The 18798-nt window shown below is 40.0% G+C and overlaps 1 protein-coding gene across 1 annotated transcript in view; it reads left to right on the top strand.

Annotated features, from left to right (window-relative positions):
- Dchs2 (dachsous cadherin-related 2) overlaps positions 1–18798 on the top strand; it is a 138394-nt gene that overhangs the window by 9116 nt on the left and 110480 nt on the right. Inside the window, 4 exon segments of the mRNA XM_077803107.1 lie at positions 2141–2332; positions 16468–16738; positions 18257–18327; positions 18480–18569. Of these exon segments, the coding sequence (XP_077659233.1) occupies positions 2141–2332; positions 16468–16738; positions 18257–18327; positions 18480–18569 (624 nt within the window).

Genomic DNA, 18798 nt, shown 5'->3' with positions numbered 1-18798 from the left:
AGCACTATTGACATTGTGGGGCCCGATAACTTTTTGTTGTGGGGAGTCTGTCCTGTACATTGTAGGATGTTTAGTAGCATCTCTGGCTTCAACCCACTACATGCCAGTAGAACCTCGTCCCCCATTGTGACGACCAAAATGTTCTCTGGTCTTTGCCAAATGTATTCTTGGTGGCAGACTTCTCCTAGTTTTGAACCATTGAGTTATGCTGCACAAATACCCCTAAAGTCACATCCCAGATATCTTCTCAGGATAGAATGAGATGAGGGGACAGGCTTATTGAGACCTTCGATGCTGGACATGTTTTGGGGATGGAGTTCACTTGGGAAGCACTGTAATTATGGTGTAGCTTCTGGATGTACATTGTACTGCTGAAAAATAGATTCACTTAAAATCTAAAGTTCAATGAGCATATTAGGAATACTAAAAATACAAGTGATACAGGTGATCTTTTGAGTTTGTCTCCTTCCTCAAAACCTTGCAACAATGTGGAGGTCTGCCACAATTGTCTCCAAGACTAAGTGTAGTTGTTGGCATTGGGGAGATTATTCTGAGTATAACTTTGCATTTGCTTAATTTTACACATAGCAGCTACTTGAAGACCTACACAATCTTATATGCTTATCTCCGTGTATTATAAACTAATGGTGCTTGTGTCAAAGACTATTTCCATTCATCAAACATCCTTATGTTTCTCTGCATTTCCTAGTCATCCTTGCAGTCAAGCTGGGGCAATGCAACTAAGTTTCTCCAGTGAAATGTGCATTGATTTGACTTTGAGGCCGAGGAAGTAACAGGCCAGAGTGCCTAGTCTATCTTCCCCCCACATCAAAGTGACTTGGGGGGTCCTGCAAATACATGTTTTCATGATCCAAAGAGAGAGCTGTTCCATGATTTCATTTTCTCTGTTCTCTTTTTCTGGAACAACTGCTAGTTGGATGTTGGACTTTCGGAGATCATCTGCTTAATTTTCTTTTATTTCCAAGAATCATCTCTTCATCTATTTTTCTGCTTCCTGGAAACCAATTGGAATTTGACCACACAGAAAAGGAGGTTCAGCTAAGCCTTGAGGGTTCAAGCGTCACTACTGGTTGCCTTTCTTTATGGTAATGATATTATACTCAGAAAGCCACATGCTATGACATGAACAGTTATTTGAAATGGTGTCACACATTTCCTAGTACATTCTGCTTTGAAGGAAAGTCAAAAAAGATTGGTGGGGGTGCATTTTTTCCAGTAAATAAAAGATGAAATGACAAGACTCAACATTTGCAGAGAGAGAGAGAGAAAGAGAGAGAGAGAGAGAGAGAGAGAGAGAGAGAGAGAGGAGAGAGAGAGGAGAGAGAGAGAGAGTGCACGTGTGCAGTTTCAGGCATCCACCAGAGGGTCTTGATGGGGGGGACTACTATATATGTATTCCTATAGGGTTAGCATAAATCAGTTAAGTGCTTTCATAATTCCACCTGTTTCATCCTGTTTACTGGTCATATGACTGCTGCTAACATAAGTGGTGCTTACAGGATAAGAAAGAAATGCCTTTCCTCTGGGCAGTGCCAGCTTCATGTCAGGGCACCTGTTTGGTGAGCAGTGTGCTAGCTTTTATTCACAGAAGGAAACCCGGCCTGGGAGACCCAAAGCTCACCCTTCAGAGTGAACTTGGTCAATCCTATTGGCTTTCCAGCAGTCCCACCACTCTGCCTTGATTTTTTTGGCCTCTTGCCATTCTCAGGTTGAGCCCATCATGTGAAGGCCTAGGAGGGAGAGGGAACCAACTAGTACATTGTCTAGTCCTGACAGCCATGTGGATATTTTTAAGCCTTTGCAATTAGATGAGATCACTTAGCTATGATGAAAGAAATAAGAGGACAAAGGAATCCAGACTTCAGACTTTGAGAGGTCGCTTGAACATGTGGGAATAGGCACAGGGGATGGAAAGAGAATTTACTAAGGGAGGAAAAAAAAGTGTAGAGACAGAGTTGTGAGAGGAAGGAGGAGAAGAGAGAGAGAGACAATCCAAGCCTATGCTTTCTGAATAGCTGAGTTGGTTATGTGATCGTCCAAGTCATTATAATAATTCACAACCCACTGAAAGTAATGCCAGTATTTCTGCCGTCTCACAGCTCCATCTCCTATCTCATAGGTAAAAGCCTCCGATGCAGATGCAGGAGTCTATGGCTTTGTTCAGTATTCTCTTTATGACGGATTCCAAAGCGATCAAGCCCCTCCAGCCTTCCGGATCGACCCACATGATGGGCACATCTGTGTGGCTCAAGATATTGACAGGGAAAGGGATCCTGCCACCTTTGATCTCCTGGTGAAAGCGAAGGATGGGGTAAGTCTTTGTGTGTGAAATGTCAAACATTCTCAAAAGTGAACCATGGAGTGTACTTTGTAGAGAACCAGTTATTAATAATTGGCTTCCCAAATTTCATATACCCACCACCTCTTGCCTTTGCTTGAGTTTTTTAAAGCAAATACTGGGCATTGTATCATTTTACCCATTAATAGTTAGAAAATATCTCTAACAGATAGTGACTTTTAAAAACTATAATACTTTAGCAGTAATTCTATTATAACATCTAATATGGATTCTATGTTAAATTTTCTGGATTATCTAAGTATATATTTTAATAATTGGTTTATCTGAATCCATATCCAAGTAAGTCCCTGAATTTTTATTTTTGGCATGCAAGTGGTATATTAAATATACTTATCACATATGTTTTTCTTTCTTTCCGTAGCTTGTCATTTCTTGTCCTTAATGGTGTCTCTTGAGGACAAATGTTTTTAATTGTAAGAGAGCTCATTTTATCAATTTGTTTCCCTTTATAGCCAGGGCTTTTTTGGGTGTGATTTTAGCAAGCAATTGCTAACCTTAGAGATATGGAGGTGTTTTCTAACATTCTTTTCTAGAACCTTCTCTTTGTTTCACCTTTCAGATCTGTTTTTCAGTCTAATGTTGGGAAGGGTTTTTTCATTATTTTTCCTATATGGTATTCAATTAATCCAGAACCCTCTACTGAAATGGTCTTTCTTCAATGTACTAGAGTCTCACTGTTGTGGAGAACCACGTGATTGTGTACGTGTGTGTCTCTCTGGACACTCTCTTTTTGACCTATTTGTCTGATTTAATGCTAGCAACAGATACTCCTAATCATTTAAATTTTATAATAGATTGTGATATCATGTATTCTCTTAGCTTTATCCTTGGCTATCTCTGATCATTTGCATCTCCAAATAAATTTTGGAAACATCTTGTTCAAATTCCAGTACGTTATAGCAAAGATAGACCAGTACTACTGCACACTGTCATTGGGATTTTTTCCACTTACCTTATTTTAAAGGCTTTACTTGTTTCTTTCTTTTTATTTTTTTCATAAGAATATATTTTTTCATGTATTTCAACTCAGATATATTAACAACTTTGAATAAAATCTTGCCAATAAAATCTTCTCCCTTTTTTTTCTCCAAATATCTTCCTTTTAATGTATTTGAAAGAAATGGTGCTCATCCCATTCATTATGTGAGTATGCACAGGAAGAGTGATTTGAGGGTAATCTGAGGTGCCTGCTGGGTGCCATTCCATGGATCTGTTTTTTTTTAATTTATTCTTTTTAGATATACATGACAGTAGAGTGTATTTTGACGTATTATACACAGATGCAGTATAATTTACTTGTTTCTTTTTTTAAAAATCTACTTACTATTGCTTTGTGTAGATATATACTGATAATACCTCTATGGGCTGATCTTTCTCATTTGAAATTAAAAGGAGACTCTACCTACTTAAAACATGAGTCATTGTGGAAAATGAGTCTAATTGTATTTATTACAAGTAAACATATAGAAACTAATATGAAATAAACTAATTTATATTCAATAAGATATTCATGTGCTATTTGGTTAGATTGTTGTTAATACCTGCTATATGGCTTCCGGAATCCTTGATCCTATGTAATAAATATGTAGGAAACAAAAGTAATAATAAACAGAGGAGTTTAGATTAATGTAAGTCTCTGCAATTATTTAAAGCCCAATATATCCACACAGATATTAATACAAGACTTTAAAAATGTATTCTTAATAGATTTGGGGACAATTATAAAAAGGCCCTCTAGAGATGAATATCCAGGTTAAAGTCAATACTGCAGGAGTCCAACACCTATTTCTAATTAGCTGGTTTCAGAAGATCTTGTAATGATGTGTAGAAACGGTTATCTTTATACAAATTGCATCATTTGGTGCAGGAAGGTTTTTTTCTTCTTTTTCCATAGTTCACTAATTAGGAGCACTGCAGCGGAATAAGAAAAAAAAATCAATGCAATCAATTTGAACTCCCTTGCTTACTTCCATTTCCATACTCTACAGACTTACCCCCTAAAGAATGGAGTCCCTGCTGTATCATCCAAGTGCTACTTTAACCACCCATCCCCCCCCAAAGTGTCTCCAGACTGAACAAATGGGATACATTTTTCCCCAATCAAGAGGCACATTATTTTTAAAGATTTAAAGATAATTCAAAGATAATTAAGAGAGATAACTGACTGTTAGGAGTTATATGTGGTATCCCCCCAAAATTTGCATTGTATGAGACAACACAAGAAGGTCTGGAGGAGAAATGACTGGTTATAGCCTTAACCTAATCAGTGAATTCAGCCCTAATAGGATTAACTGAGTGATAAGTGGAGGCAGGTGGGGTGTGGCTAGAGGAAGTGGTTCATTGGGGGTGTGGCTTTGAAGTATATATTTGTATCTGCCAAGTGGAGACCCCTCTCTCTGCTTCCTGATCACTATGTGAGCTACTTCCCTCCACCACACTCTTCTGCTGTGATATTCAGCTTCTCCTGGAGCCCCAGGGAATGGAGGCAGACTTCAATGGGCTGAGACCTCTGAAACTGTGAGCCCTCAACTAAACTTTTTCTTCTCTACCATTGTTCTGGTCGGGTCTTTCAGTTGCAGAGGTGAAAAACCTGACTAAAACACTGACTATATGTAATCTTTTGCCAATTTTTAGAAATAAAAAATGAGACAATCTTTACATTGATGATATTTGATGAGTCAGAATATTCACTTATAAAAACTCCTTGTTTTGTAAAAAGAAAACACTTCTTAAAAAAAAAAAAAAGCACAAAATATTTCTATTAGAATTGCAACACCCTCCCTATGGGATCTTTATATTCAAATTCTCACTCTCCTCTTTCAGGTGATCTCATCTTTAGCCCAGTGCAGAACTTAGTTTCCAGAGAACTGCTCTGACCCTCCCTGTTTTAATGTAGGTTTTCATTATTACTTACATATGGTAAGAACTATAGATCAAGAGTAGCTGCCATTAAAAAAAAATAGTTAATACAGAGCCAAGAGGAAGGCATGCCACCCTCGTGTCACTATGCCACAAGGGTGATAGAGCTGTGCAGGTTGGGGGAACATGTGCATACAGCGAAATAACAAGTTGGCCAGGAGGCCTAAGGAGAGAAAGCATTGTGAACTAGAGCGTTTACTGTGGTTTCCAGGGAAGGGCAAGGCAGAATTAGCAGTTTTAGTATAGACTGGTTTGAGTAGTTGCAGCACACTCTAGGGCATAGAGACTGTACCAGTTGTCTAATACTTGATGCTGGGTTGGTCAGGGCAGGTGGACAGTGGCGTGGATATAAAAGCCTGATTAGGGTATGGGCTCTGGATGTTTGTTTGCATTTGAACAGCGAGTTGTTCACTGTCCTAGGACTGGGCTAAGCCTGGGAAGGGCTGTCCTCCAGGGTCATCAAGGCCCCAGATGTCAAAGCATCCGAATATAGAAAATAGGAGATGTGGTTAATGCACTACCCTGGGGGGTCTCCAGGAAGAGAAAGACTAAGGGCTCTTCAGAACTTCTGGAATATTGGGGCTGTACAAGAGAAAATCTTTGCAGCTACCTCAGTTCAATACCAACTTATTTTAAATAACAGTGATATTGAGGCAATTCACCTTTTGTCCACATGTAGCATCTTAAATCCTCAAAGAAAGTTTTTGTCTTGACACAGGCTACTTCCAACACTTTCTTCTCCTTTGCTGCACGTTGTCCCTGGCAAGCTTCACCAGCACTGCTCCATCCTGGGCAGACAGCCCATGAACTCATCAGCAGCTGCTTCACTCTCCTCACTGCTTCCCCATCCTCCTCCTTGTCTTCATCTTCATTTTCCATGGTTTACTTTATCTCCATTCTCTTCTGAGTTTGTCCCCTCTAAAAGATTTTTAGCTGTTGGTTCCATCTCCACCCAAGTCTGTCTTTCTTCAATCTTGTGGGACTCCAGGCATTAAAAGTCATTGAGAATCACCTGCTTCAAACATGCCCCCCAAACAGAAAGCAGCCCATGTCTGCGACCAGAGTGGCTCTAATGCCACACTGGTTTTTTCAAAACCATCTTCATCCTTCCAACTGGCCTAAGGTAAAAGACACTCATAAAATGGTGTCTATGGCCCCATCTTCTATGACAACCACTTTGGCTATCTCTGTGGGCTCCTGTGTGATGACTTCCCCAAATTCCTTCTTGCTATCAGCTTTGTCCTCCACTTTTTTGCCTCTCCTATTTTCTCTTCTCAGACCTAGGTTGCATCAGCCCCCCGCCCAAAAGACAGACATTGGAAAGGGCTGGCTTTACTCTTGGAGTAAACTCAATCCCAGTCTATACTCATTTGCCTTCTCCTTTCTCAGAGGAGAAACAGGTAAATGCAGCATGTTTGTCCATATCTTTATTGTTTCCCACAGCCTTTACAGATGTTCATGTTGCCCATGAGAGTGATAGACATATGGCAGCCCAGTCTGAGTGGAAACCCAGACCCTCATGTGGACAGCTTGCTTTACAGAAATATGGTTAAAGGTCTACATATCCCTTGTTCTTTCATGGAAAAAGAATTAGCTGTTTCTTCTAATTCCATCTGAGTCCACTCTGACCTTATGGAAGGGTATCACTTGCTCCCAGGGGGGTGGCCACACGTAGGACCCTGGGTTCCATGTAGTGGTAAAGCTTCTTTCCACTGGGAGAAGAAAACTGTCACCTTGAGACACCACCACTGCCTGGAAAGCACATTGCCTTGACCTTTGGGTCAGGTGTCTTTTCTGACATTACAAATACAGAGCTCATGACACAAACATGTATTTTGATCACTGAAAAATTCACCTCTGCAAAGCATCGATTCATTATTGAGCATAAAAGGACACCTTGAACCTTGGTGCAGGTGAGGAACGTGAAATTTCTATGTCTTTTTAGCATGTATTGTTTGGAATCTGTGTCTTTTTAGCATGTATTATTTGGAAGTTTGTTATCGGGGGGGACCTTTAAGATCTACCCCTTTCCTGAACGCTTGGACACCTTCTCCATCTTGATGGCTATCTTCTTCTTCTTGCTTTTCCTACCCATCTTGTGGATATAAGGCCACATAGTGACCCAGGGAAGAAACTGTACCTGGGAATCCTCCAAATGATGTCCTCATGGGAACAGTGCTTGGCATGAGGCAGGTATGCATCTTAAGACAAATTCTAGAAGAATCCATTCTATCCACCTATCATAGACTTTTAACAGTTTCCCAACCTTCACCCTGTTTGGACTTAACACTGCCTCTAACATTCTTTATGTTTGCCTCAGAAAGTACAGAAAGAAAGCCACATATGTGCTTTATGTTGAGTGTGTCTATGTGCACACACAAATATAATGTGTACACACACACACACACACACACACATATACATGTAAATAAGTATAGATGCACATGTACATATATGAAGTTATCCAGTATACAGCATTACTGCATAATCTTCATGAAATTCTTCTGTGATAAACTGTGAGTTTTGACAGGGTGACCTCTGCATTTGTCATAATTATTCTGTGTAATATCTACTAGCCTTGTATGTCCCTCAGAAATCCATCATCAAATAGGTCAGAAAAGATGAAGATAACAAGCCTGGTAATGACCCAGCAGGCTGCCCCTGAAAACAATCCAGATTGCACCCAAAGGGAAGATTAGCTCAGACAAGATATGTTAGGTTCAAAATGTTGCCATTCAGGCCACAATGAATTTATTCAAAACAATAAATTGACGCTTGACAGAAGTTCTTTAATTTTACATAATCACCTTGACAATCTATGGCTTTTCCTCTCATCCTTTCTCTTTCTAATAAATGTCCTCTAAGCCCTTGGTAGGAAAATTGCTGGAAACTCATTTACTGGTAGTTCCTAAGAGATTTTTATCTGTTAGTAGAAGAATATTTCTTATAAAATAACCCAGATGTTCTTGGCTTCTTTGTTGCTGCTCTATTTATCTTTGTGGCGACTGTCAATATTTTTTTTAACTCCATCACTTCTACTCGACTGATATTACATCTGAAATACTCAATTATTTTTTTCTGTTCCTGCTACTGCTATTTATCTCACACACAGTAGCCATGGTGAAGATGCTATAAAATGAAATAATGGGATCAAATAATTGTCGATCACATGGTTTTTCCCAATAAAATTCTATAATATAATTAATTCCAACCTTATATCTAATTTTTATTTTTTTAATCCATGTATTTTCACCAAGTGGAGCTCTCATTTTTGGAACATGTATTTATTAACATTGTTCCCTCATTTTTTGCTGAATTCTGTAGCTGAAATGTGTCTGAGATATAGCTATTTCAACTCTGTCTCACCCCTCTAGGCTTAACAGAGGATTGTGTCAGACTAATAATATAAAAAGTAAATTGACTCAGCTTCTCACCATTGTTTATATTAATGACAAAGTTGGCTATTAAGGTTATGCTATTTAGTGTGTGTGCAGTGCAGATTGAAACCCAAAAGCAAACTTCCCAAGTAAAGGGCATGTTCATTTTAATTCTAATAGCTTATGTAATCTCACTTTCTAAACAGTGTTCAGGTGCTTATTTCTCTCTTGTTTCATTGATTACCATCCCCCACCCATTTCAGAATGCCATTGGGCAATTGTGCCTCATGTTTTCTAGTTCAATTTTTCTGCATCATATCTGAAATGAATTGCCCACCATTCTTTCATATATTTCATAGACTAATTCCAAAATGTTTTAGATACCACTTTACTTCATTCTTGTCTGCAAGAGTTTAACCCTCTCTACCTTCCGTTACTATCCATATTCTCATCTGCATCCTGCTGAGTTCATGCCTTAATTTGAATCTCTTTTGTATTCACAATTTCTGTCCTTCTAAACTCTTCTATTATGCTCTCTAAAACCCATGGTCCATCATTTAGCAAATCCCTTTATACACTCAGCCTGGTCTCTCTCTGTTCCTTTATCTCCTTGCCCTGATTGAAAATAGTCCGAGGATACCAGGTCCTTCCTGGCCTCTGAAAGGGAAGACCAGAATTCAATAAATAGAAGCCAAGAGGTAGTTAGATAGGGCCCTCCTGATGCTCAAGGATTATCTAAGTCTTTTCTATTCCTTTCTTGAGAAATCAATTTGTTTTTGAGGTTCAAGTTGTCAGACTATATCACAGACATTTCTTTTTATTGTTATCATGTTTTAAATCCCTTTATCACTTTGGGATTTTTTTCTACCTTGCTCACAGTCTTTCTCTTCACCACTGTATTCATCAGCTTTCCATTACTATAACAAAATGTTTGAGATAATTAACTTATATAGAGAAATGGTTTGTTTTGGCTCACAGTTCTATAAAGGTTCCAGTACAAGATGAATTAACCCCATTGATATGGGCTTTTGGTCAGGTAGCAAATCATGGCAGAAATGAGTGGTGGAGCAAACTGATCACCTCCTGAGCCAAAGAGGAAGAGGCCAGGATCTCACAGTCTCCTTCAAGGGCACATCTCCAGTGATTTAAGGATCTCCAAGAAGGCCCTACAGCCTTCTTGGTCCAGAGCATCTCTCAAGAGTGCCATTCTAAGGACCAAACCTTTAACACAGGGACTTTTGAGGCCATTCAACATCTAAACTATAGTAGCCACTGTTTCCTCACCAATCTTAGAGCTTTCAATATCTATAACTATCCTATACTCAGAATATCACAGTTCCTTGACTTTCTCATTTGCAAAGATCATCACCTAATTACTGGTGGTGAAATGTCTGAAACCTTGATTTCAAGCATGCTACTTTCATGATAAGTATTTTTATCTTCCTGTCTTACTTACTGGGGCACTTCTACTCCCAACTTCCCATAGGAAGATCAAGTGGTTTATTGCCCATCATTGAAGTCATTCAGTTGCAAACACCCTTCCCTAGAACTCTCCTGGTAAAACCTTAGCTTTGTCTAAACTCAACTCTTGGCCTTTTCTGCATGCGCATCTTAGCAGGCAAATGTGCCTGGAGAAGAGGAGCCCATCTGCTGGAGATAGGACGGTCTTTACCTTCCTGCTAACAATTCCAATTTCATATACTTTCTTAGAAAACTATTTTATTCCTTTTTTCTCTTCCATATTAAGTCTACTTAAAATAGTTGTCCCTGTTTTCTCACTTATGCACTTCCTTTGATGGATTCTTCCTTTCCAAAAAAAAAAAACTGCTTTTATCAACAGGATTACAGTTGTGCTGTATCCTGGCATTATGGATTCATTAATTTTTAACTTCTTCAACCTTTCAGTGATTTGAAAAATATTCTTTGAATGCTGCTCTGCTTGGCTTTGTAGACACCCCAACTTACTGCTTTCTCTTTACTAAGCTGAACCTTCATTTTTCTTCACCTTTGTTCATAAAACTTAGACTGGATCACATTGACATAGAAAGCTCACTAGGATGCAAACCACGACGCACACAAACTAAGAGATGTGAAGAATAGATATTAATATTCTGCTCTTCGGGAGTCCCAGAAGGCAAGAACAAAGAGAATAGAGAGTAGACAATTGCCAAAGTAGAAATAACAGCAGAAAACTTTCCATATCTGCTGATTGCCCCCAGGCAACCTTCCGGCCTCAGAGATATTGTTTGCTTTCAAGCTTGGAGTTTTCCCAAAGTACTCCCGCCTCTCACAGCATAATTTGAGGGCATTGGGATTTGGGTAGATTGCTTAGGAGTTTCTTCTCATAATTTTAAAAATCAAATGATTAAAATTAAATCAAAGCGGCCCCCGACTTGTTGGTAGAAAGAGAAGAGGTTAAAAAAAATTAATAAACACTCATGTGTGAGATGTATTGGTTACCTATTGTGATGCATCACAAGTTATTCCTGAATTTAACAGCTTAAAATGACAACCGTTTATTATCTCATGTCGTTTCTAAGGTCCGGGAGTCTGAAAGTGGCTCAGCTGTGTGGTTCTGGCTCAGAGTCTTTCATGATGCTGTGTTATCAGAAGTTTCCATCTTCTGGACAGAAATTTTGTAATACAGCCTAGGGAAGTGGGCTCTGAAGGGGATAGAGGGAATGAGTTTAGATCTGCTTTCCTGACAGCATACAGTGGGATACTGATATCCCAAAAAGGAACCTTCTAAAAAGGGTTCTGTGGTCCAGGAAGAGTGGGTTATAGGGATATAGCTTGACGTGACCACAGCCATCTTGGTTGTAACATCATCCCAATGCCTGTAAGACAAATGAAGTTGTTCAAAGTGGGTCAAACATCTTGCGTGCTGGCTACTGACCCCTGTACTGCATTTTAACTGACCTTGGACACATTAACAGTTTTCGAGAAAGGCCAGGGACATTCCAGTTGGCAGCAGCCCTCTTTTGTCTAGCTTAGCATATAAATCCCTTCCTCTTGCCTCAGGGTGTGAGGATAGACCTTCTTGCTGATACTCAAGACGTGCTTCTTTCCATAAATTCCCAGTAAATTGCACCTTGTGCTACCTGAGATCCATCTGCCTGTTTCTTTCATGTCATGGCACTGTCTACATGTGGTGGCTCATTCTCATACACCAGGACTGGGTTTCTCCAAAACAGTGCAGTGTTCATTTCTTCTAGAAATGTGCATACAATAGGCTCTGCAAGAAGTTCTGAGAAAATGAACCCTTATGACTTGGTGAATTTGGCATTTCCCCACCTTTCTGACTAAGGAATCTATTGATTTATGAACTTTTAAAAATACATCTCTTCCTTACTACCCAGGTATCTCTCTCTAAAACATAGATTTGATCACATCACTTCATTAACGCCAGCAATAGTGTCATGTTGGAGTTTAGGGAGAATAAGTGAGTATTTGACTTTTTTAAATTTTGTTTTTGTGATATTTTTCATATAAATAATATATCAGCACAGCAAATGTATACACGACTTGTTAACAAATAAAAACATATGTATTGAGGGCATGCACACCACATGTTTTTTACTGATGGTGAAACCAAGTTTGAAACCAAACTTGGTTCTGGCTTCTGCTGGTGGGTGGGGTCTGTGTAAGGCAAGGGCCTGTGCAGCTGAGAAAGCTCCTTTTAGTTTGAGCAGCTAATCCCAGCAGGGGTTGCCTGTTAGTGTCAGTTGGTCAGCTCAGAGTGTCACAGCCAACAAAGCCTGATTCTTTTCCACTAGTATCCAGTGGTGTGTTGCCTCTCTAAATGGTGGCCCATTCCCTCCACATGTTGCAACAGACCCCAATAGAGCACTACAAACTCTTACTAGGTTCTTGTTTTGCAAATCTAAAGAACTAAACTCATGGGACAAAAGAAGGCAAGAATGAGAGGAGAAGGATTTATTCAAGTGTGAAAAATAGAAATTGAACTCTTTCAGGAGCAAGAGGAGACCCCCAATAGGGGTTGCTGCCAGTGTGTGTTAGTCTAGGGTTTTATGTAGCACATGGGTCAATGCTTTTGGTTCAAATTTATGCTAATTGGGGTTTGGAAAAGTACTAAGGCTATTGGGTAGCCCTGCAATCTCATTCAGATCTGCTCCACTTCTGTTTTTCTCCTGCTGGTGGGGAAGTAGGGGTCAAGGTGGTGGGAGCATGGATGCTGGGGTGCCACCTGTCTTGCTGTGTGGAGCAGGCATCTGCACCAGCCCAGGCCAGATGTGAGGTGGGGGATGGTGACAGGTCTGGTCCCCCTAGCTCAGCTCTGTCCTGGAGCAACATGCCTCAACCCACACCAGCATGGTGGGCTCCGTGCAGCCACAACCAAGCTCCGCTTCTCTGCAGGGATTAGTGGGCTGGCCGTGCAGCTTGGCAGCTGGAGAACCGTGTCAATGGAGGCCTTCAGCATACAGAATACAGCCCAGATTTGTTAGTTTTTGAAGGGTGGCTACAGGGTTGAAGTGGCCTCTAATCCGGTGTTCACAGCTCAGGCGAATCATGCCTCTACATCTGAATTGCTTCCCAATCCTTAAAAGGAGAAGTTTAAAAAACTCATCTGGTGACAAAACTTATTTGACATTACATGAAGCTAATCACATTCTTAAAATCCTTCTAAGTGTGTCTATTCACCTACTTTGTTGCTCTTGTTATCCCAGACCCTGCTATCCTCTGTTACCTTTATAAAATGGAGAGTCTTAATTCTAAGACAAATCTCTCTGACTCCAAGTATTTAACTTGTAAGATCTTACATTTGATGGTTATTAATCATTAAAAATGTTTTTATCTGTATTGTGCCACTCATTTCAATGACAGGTCTGCAGATGACCCAGCTTCATGGAAGAGGTGGCTTAGCTTTGGGCCACCTGATTTTCTCAAGGCTACACGCCCAGATGTTGGCACAGCCAGACACTGAACCCAGTCTCTTGGCTATGAATTGTTCTGCCCTACCACAGACCTAGCCACCTAGAGTCTGTCTTATAGACAGTGAGTTCCTTAAAAACAGAGGCCCTGTTTTTCTTTTATTCTGTAAGGTCAAGTCCATGCAAAGCCAGTCTTACAGGAGAGGTAGAATTTATGCCACAGCAGAGCAGAGTAAAAGAACCTCAATTTAAAAGAAGTCACCAGAGGCTTTGAGGATAGACGAATCTTTGTTCTAGTTGCAGATGTGCTATTTATAGTCTCCTTTACCAAGTCACCAAGCTTCTCTATGCTTCAATTTCTTATCTGTGATAGGAAGAAACCCACAAAAACCTTAAAAAGGGAGACTATAACAATTGAAGAAAAAATACGTGGAAGATACACCTAAAATACACATAAATGGTTATTAAAATAGGAAAATACCCCCTTTGATGAATTCAGCAGGTAAAAAATTTGAATTTCTAGAAAAGGGAGACTGAGGTGTCTATTTTCCCTGCAAAATTCCATTCACTTTGTCTAACATTTGCTGATTTTTTTTTTAATAGCATTGCCTGGTTGAGGATGTTCTTGGAATTAAGTTCTTTGTTCTCAAGGATCTTAGAGTGGAGAAATGTTCATTTCTTCATATTTTCTCCCACTCTTTTGGTACTTTGCTCATCTGCCTTAGCCTGAATGACTGCTTGAACTTGAGGAGAAACCAAAGAGGAAGAAGGAAAAACACAGCTGAGAAGGCAGGCTCTTTGGAGGAATAGTAGAGTACATGTCAGATGTCATGGATTTTCTGTTAGCAAACAGAAATATATCAGAAATAATCAGTCTGTGGTCCCCTCTTCATGCACCTACTCAGACACCTGCAGGTGATTTAACTTTGCTGAAGGTGCAGGCCCGTCTGTATTGTCTGTTCACTGGCCAGAAGGATGTGTGACCACCATTCTATTGCAATCATGACTAGTCCTCACTTCTCCTGTTCTAACTGGTAACTGGCAGGGAGGGCTGTGGAACTTTACCCAACATGGAACATGGAAAATCACTATTGCTAAAGATTTGTTTCTCAATTCCTTTTTAGTCCTCAAAGTCTGGTATACGTGGACCTTTGAATTATAAGAGCCATTTCCAAATCCATTGTCAGTTTCACCCTGAACAATGCCGTCTTTCTTGCCCTGCCTCACCCTCCACATGAGCTTCCTCCAGTCCGCACAGCGGCAGGCCTCTTTTAGTCTCATGCCAAGCCTCCTTCACTGTCATTCTTGTTCCTCTTTGCTCAGTGCCTCCCTGCCGCAGTGGGGAAATGGAACAAAAAGAACAAAAGAAAAAAGAAAAAAGGAGGGGGGTGGATAAATGAGGAAATCCAGGCTCCTGTGACTTACCAAGGATTTTTGTCAAGACTGGAAAGTGTCAAAATGTACCAGATAGCAATGGAAAACGGGGCCTGAAAGTAGGAACAGATGTTATGCTTTAGAAAAGGAAAAATTGCAGGGGGCAGTGTTCTTCTATGTTGTTTGCTCCCCTTCTCTTTGGTTTTACATGGAGGTGACACAAAATAAATAGTCTGGGATCCACTTCTCACTGCTTTGTGCTCTGTGTCACCTTTCTCAAGCCTGAAAAATTCCAATTTCCAAAGCAATCAAAGCCATAGTGACCCCAAGGACATGGAATAAGTCCCTTCACTGTTCCTTCCTTGTCCAGGCTGGTCCACTCCTGGCTTGGTGTTGCGGGAGCATCCTCACTGGGACCTTTCTTCGCGGCCCTCCAGTCTGTTGTGAGCACTGTAGCAGGACAACAATTAAAAGCAGAGTGTGGTGGTGCACGCCTGTAATCCCAGCTACTCAGGGGATGGAGGCAGAGGGTTGCAAGTTCAAGGATAGCCTGGTCAACTTAGCAAGATCTTGTAAGGGTGTAGCTCAGTGGTAGAGCTCTCGCCTAGCATGCATGAGGCCCTGAGTTGAATCTCCAGGACTGCAAATAAAAGACCAATACATGCATATTTGAATATCTATCTATCTATCTATCTATCTATCTATCTATCTATCATCTATCTATCTAAAATTGAAGTTGAATAAACTGTTCCTGTGCTTAAAACTCTCCAGTGAAGAAGTTCCCAGAGCCTGCATGACCTGCCCCTACCTGACATCAGCCCCAGGGCCTCCATTGCTGTTCCTGAACAGGCCACAGGGGGCGCACTGTCCTCTTGCCACAGGGCCTTTGTATCTTTCCTCTCTTTTTAAATCTTCCAGATAACTGAAGTCAAGCTCCTTCATATAAGTCTATACTCAAATCACTCATACCTCTGAGTGATGTTTTTCATTGGTGCATCCACCTCTGATACTTCCTCATCCCTTTTCCTTAGCACTTACTAACATTCACTTCAAATTATTTTAGAGATAAAAGTGATTTTAGGTTTTGGGTTTTTTTTCAGGCATCAGAACAACTTTCATTAAGTATCTTTGGCCTTTACTCTGAAATTTTTGCTTATAAGCTCTTTTAATGGTAATCTCATTCTTTTTTTTTTTAGTTGTTGATGGACCTTTATTGTATTTATTTATATGTGGTGCTGAGAATTGAACCCAGTGCCTCACACATGCTATGCAAGCACTCGACCACTGAGCTACAATCCCAGCCCTATCTCATTCATATTTAAAAATCAGCAATGAAATATAAATACATGCCATCATATAGGAAGTTATGTCAAGATTAAAAGTAAAATGAAATATACATATGTGTGTGTGCACATATGTGTATGTATGTGAGGGAATATATGTGTATACCTGTATCTGTACATTGAGATATTTTGTTGTTTGAGAAGTCTGTTATAGGATCATTGTCATTTATGCTTTATGCCAGTATATTCAGCTCACTCATCACCACTCATTCATCCCACAGGGAGGGCTAAGTGCCCAGGCTTTTGTTCGTGTGGAACTAGAGGATGTGAATGACAATCATCCTGTGTTTGACCCATCGACCTATGTGACAAGCATCAGTGGCCAGACCCAGCCAGGTACTGAGATCATCAGTGTCCGCGCCACGGACAGGGATTCTGGGACATATGGCACGGTGGCTTACGAACTCGTTCCGGGAGACCTGTCATCCCTCTTTACCATTGACTCTACCACAGGTATGTGACCGTGGGGTAGTTTTATCCTCTGGTTCGTTAGGTCTCAGCTTAATTGTTTAATGATCAGAAACTTAGGAAAAAATAATTTTAAATAGGAAGGATGCTGCAGGATTCAACTTTCCAGAAGTCGCTGAGACTCAGAGAAATGGACCGGCCTTTTGTCATTAGGTCCCACCTTTGCTTCTACTTGATTTCATGTTTTTTAATGGGCTCAGTTTCCTATTAGTGCTAACAATACCTATGTTGCAAAGTTGTTGTGACAACCAAAGGCAGTAAATTACACTGAAGCTGTTGGCCAGTGGTATATAGTTATCTTACAAATGTCCATCTCCCTTTATTTGTACGAACATGCCATAAAAGGGAGACTTAGCGTCATTTCAGTGTCTTAATGGATGGGATCAGTGCAAGGAGACCAAGTAGACACCTTTCTTCGTACTAGGTCGGGTATTCCCTTTCAGTATTAGTCTCCTTGTTTCTTACCTAAAACTCCTTTCATTTCTCTAACATGGTAATTAATCACATATCTACCAAAGAAGCCCAGTGAGCAAACCAATTCTTGTAGAAATAATAAATATTTCAGAGGTCACCTTCCTTATTACTTTGTTGTAAAAAAAAATGATGTTTGAAATATTTGTTCATAAAAATCAAAATTCAAATTAGATAATATTATTTTATAATACTTTTGATATCCTTAGAGATATTCTAGTCTAAAACTGAAGCTACAAAAGAATGAAATGATATTTTTTTCCCTTCTATATTCCTTTGCACAATCTGAGAAATACATTGAATGTGTTTCTATTATATGGGAATGATCCTGCCTGGGACTACAGTAGACTGTGTATTGTCACATTGGATCTTCACAATACCTTTATGATCACCACATACATTAGAAACAGATGATAATTTACTCAGGAAATGTGATCTACTGTGTTAGTTTGCCCTCTCAGGGCTCTCTAGGTAGAGTCACCGAAGCTTCCAGTAGGAGAGTGCTCCATCTGGCTCATGTGACAGGCTGGAGGATCAATTGTTTACACTGGCAGTCTTTATAAGGCAAACTTTTTCTTGCTTGAAATAATCCACTGACGTGGACTCTGTACCATTTCAAAGATCAGAAGAAATTCTTTTGTAGGAAATTAGTCTGCTTATCTCGGCTTTTTTCAAAATTCATCTTCACCGCGGACCTTAAATGCCTGTCAAATCATCAGGCCCTGTAGGGCACTAGTGTTGCCAAAAATATATAGGTCAGCCAGTAATCAAGGTAGGGATCTAAGAGCATGAGGCAGATTGTTTTTAAAAGACATCAACACACTCATCATCCAGTTTCCCCTGGAAGAGCTGGAAGAATGAACTGTATTCTGTTTTTAGAAGAGATCTCTGTCACTGTACTGCCCCCATGCTTCCCTTCCTGGCACGGGCTACGAGACAAATGCCATTGTTAATCATGGGGAACGCTTTTCATGTGTGTCATTATCTAGGGAAAGCATCGTAGTAATTTTCTTTCTTTTTTTTTTTTAAGAGTAAAGACCAAATTTGTAATGGAAGTAGCCTTGCGTTTACTATTGTTGGCAATTTTGATGCCGTCCATCGAGGTAGAAGGCATTTCTCAGACAAACAGTGCTTGAAATTGGGTCATACTTAATCACAACTCAGGAGAGACGGGTGAGACCTGGTCATGGTTGACTTTAACCTTTAGAGGAGAATGAAGCAGTGTGATGACTACTGTGGGAAAGAATTTGTCTAGGGAACCAGCAGTCTCCAAGATGAATGGTTGAGCTCCATCAACCCATCAGTTGAAGCAGAGAACACAGTGTATATATTTATGGTGTCTCAGGTATGCTGTGTTATATGTCCACACCACAAACTGATCAAATCAAGCTAATTGACCATCACCTTGTGCACTCTGGATTTTTTTTTTTTTTGTAGTGAGAACATTTAAGATCTCCTCTCTAAGCAATTTTCAAGTATAGAAGATTATTATTCATTATATTCAACATATTCTGCAGTAGATCTCCAGATAAAATGTCTTCTTGGAAGGCTAAATGGTATTCCATTTATGTCTA

The sequence above is a fragment of the Urocitellus parryii genome, chromosome 10 (genome assembly GCF_045843805.1).
Source record: "Urocitellus parryii isolate mUroPar1 chromosome 10, mUroPar1.hap1, whole genome shotgun sequence".
NCBI classification, from domain to species: domain Eukaryota; kingdom Metazoa; phylum Chordata; class Mammalia; order Rodentia; family Sciuridae; genus Urocitellus; species Urocitellus parryii.
This window is presented reverse-complemented; position numbering and strand designations above follow the sequence as displayed.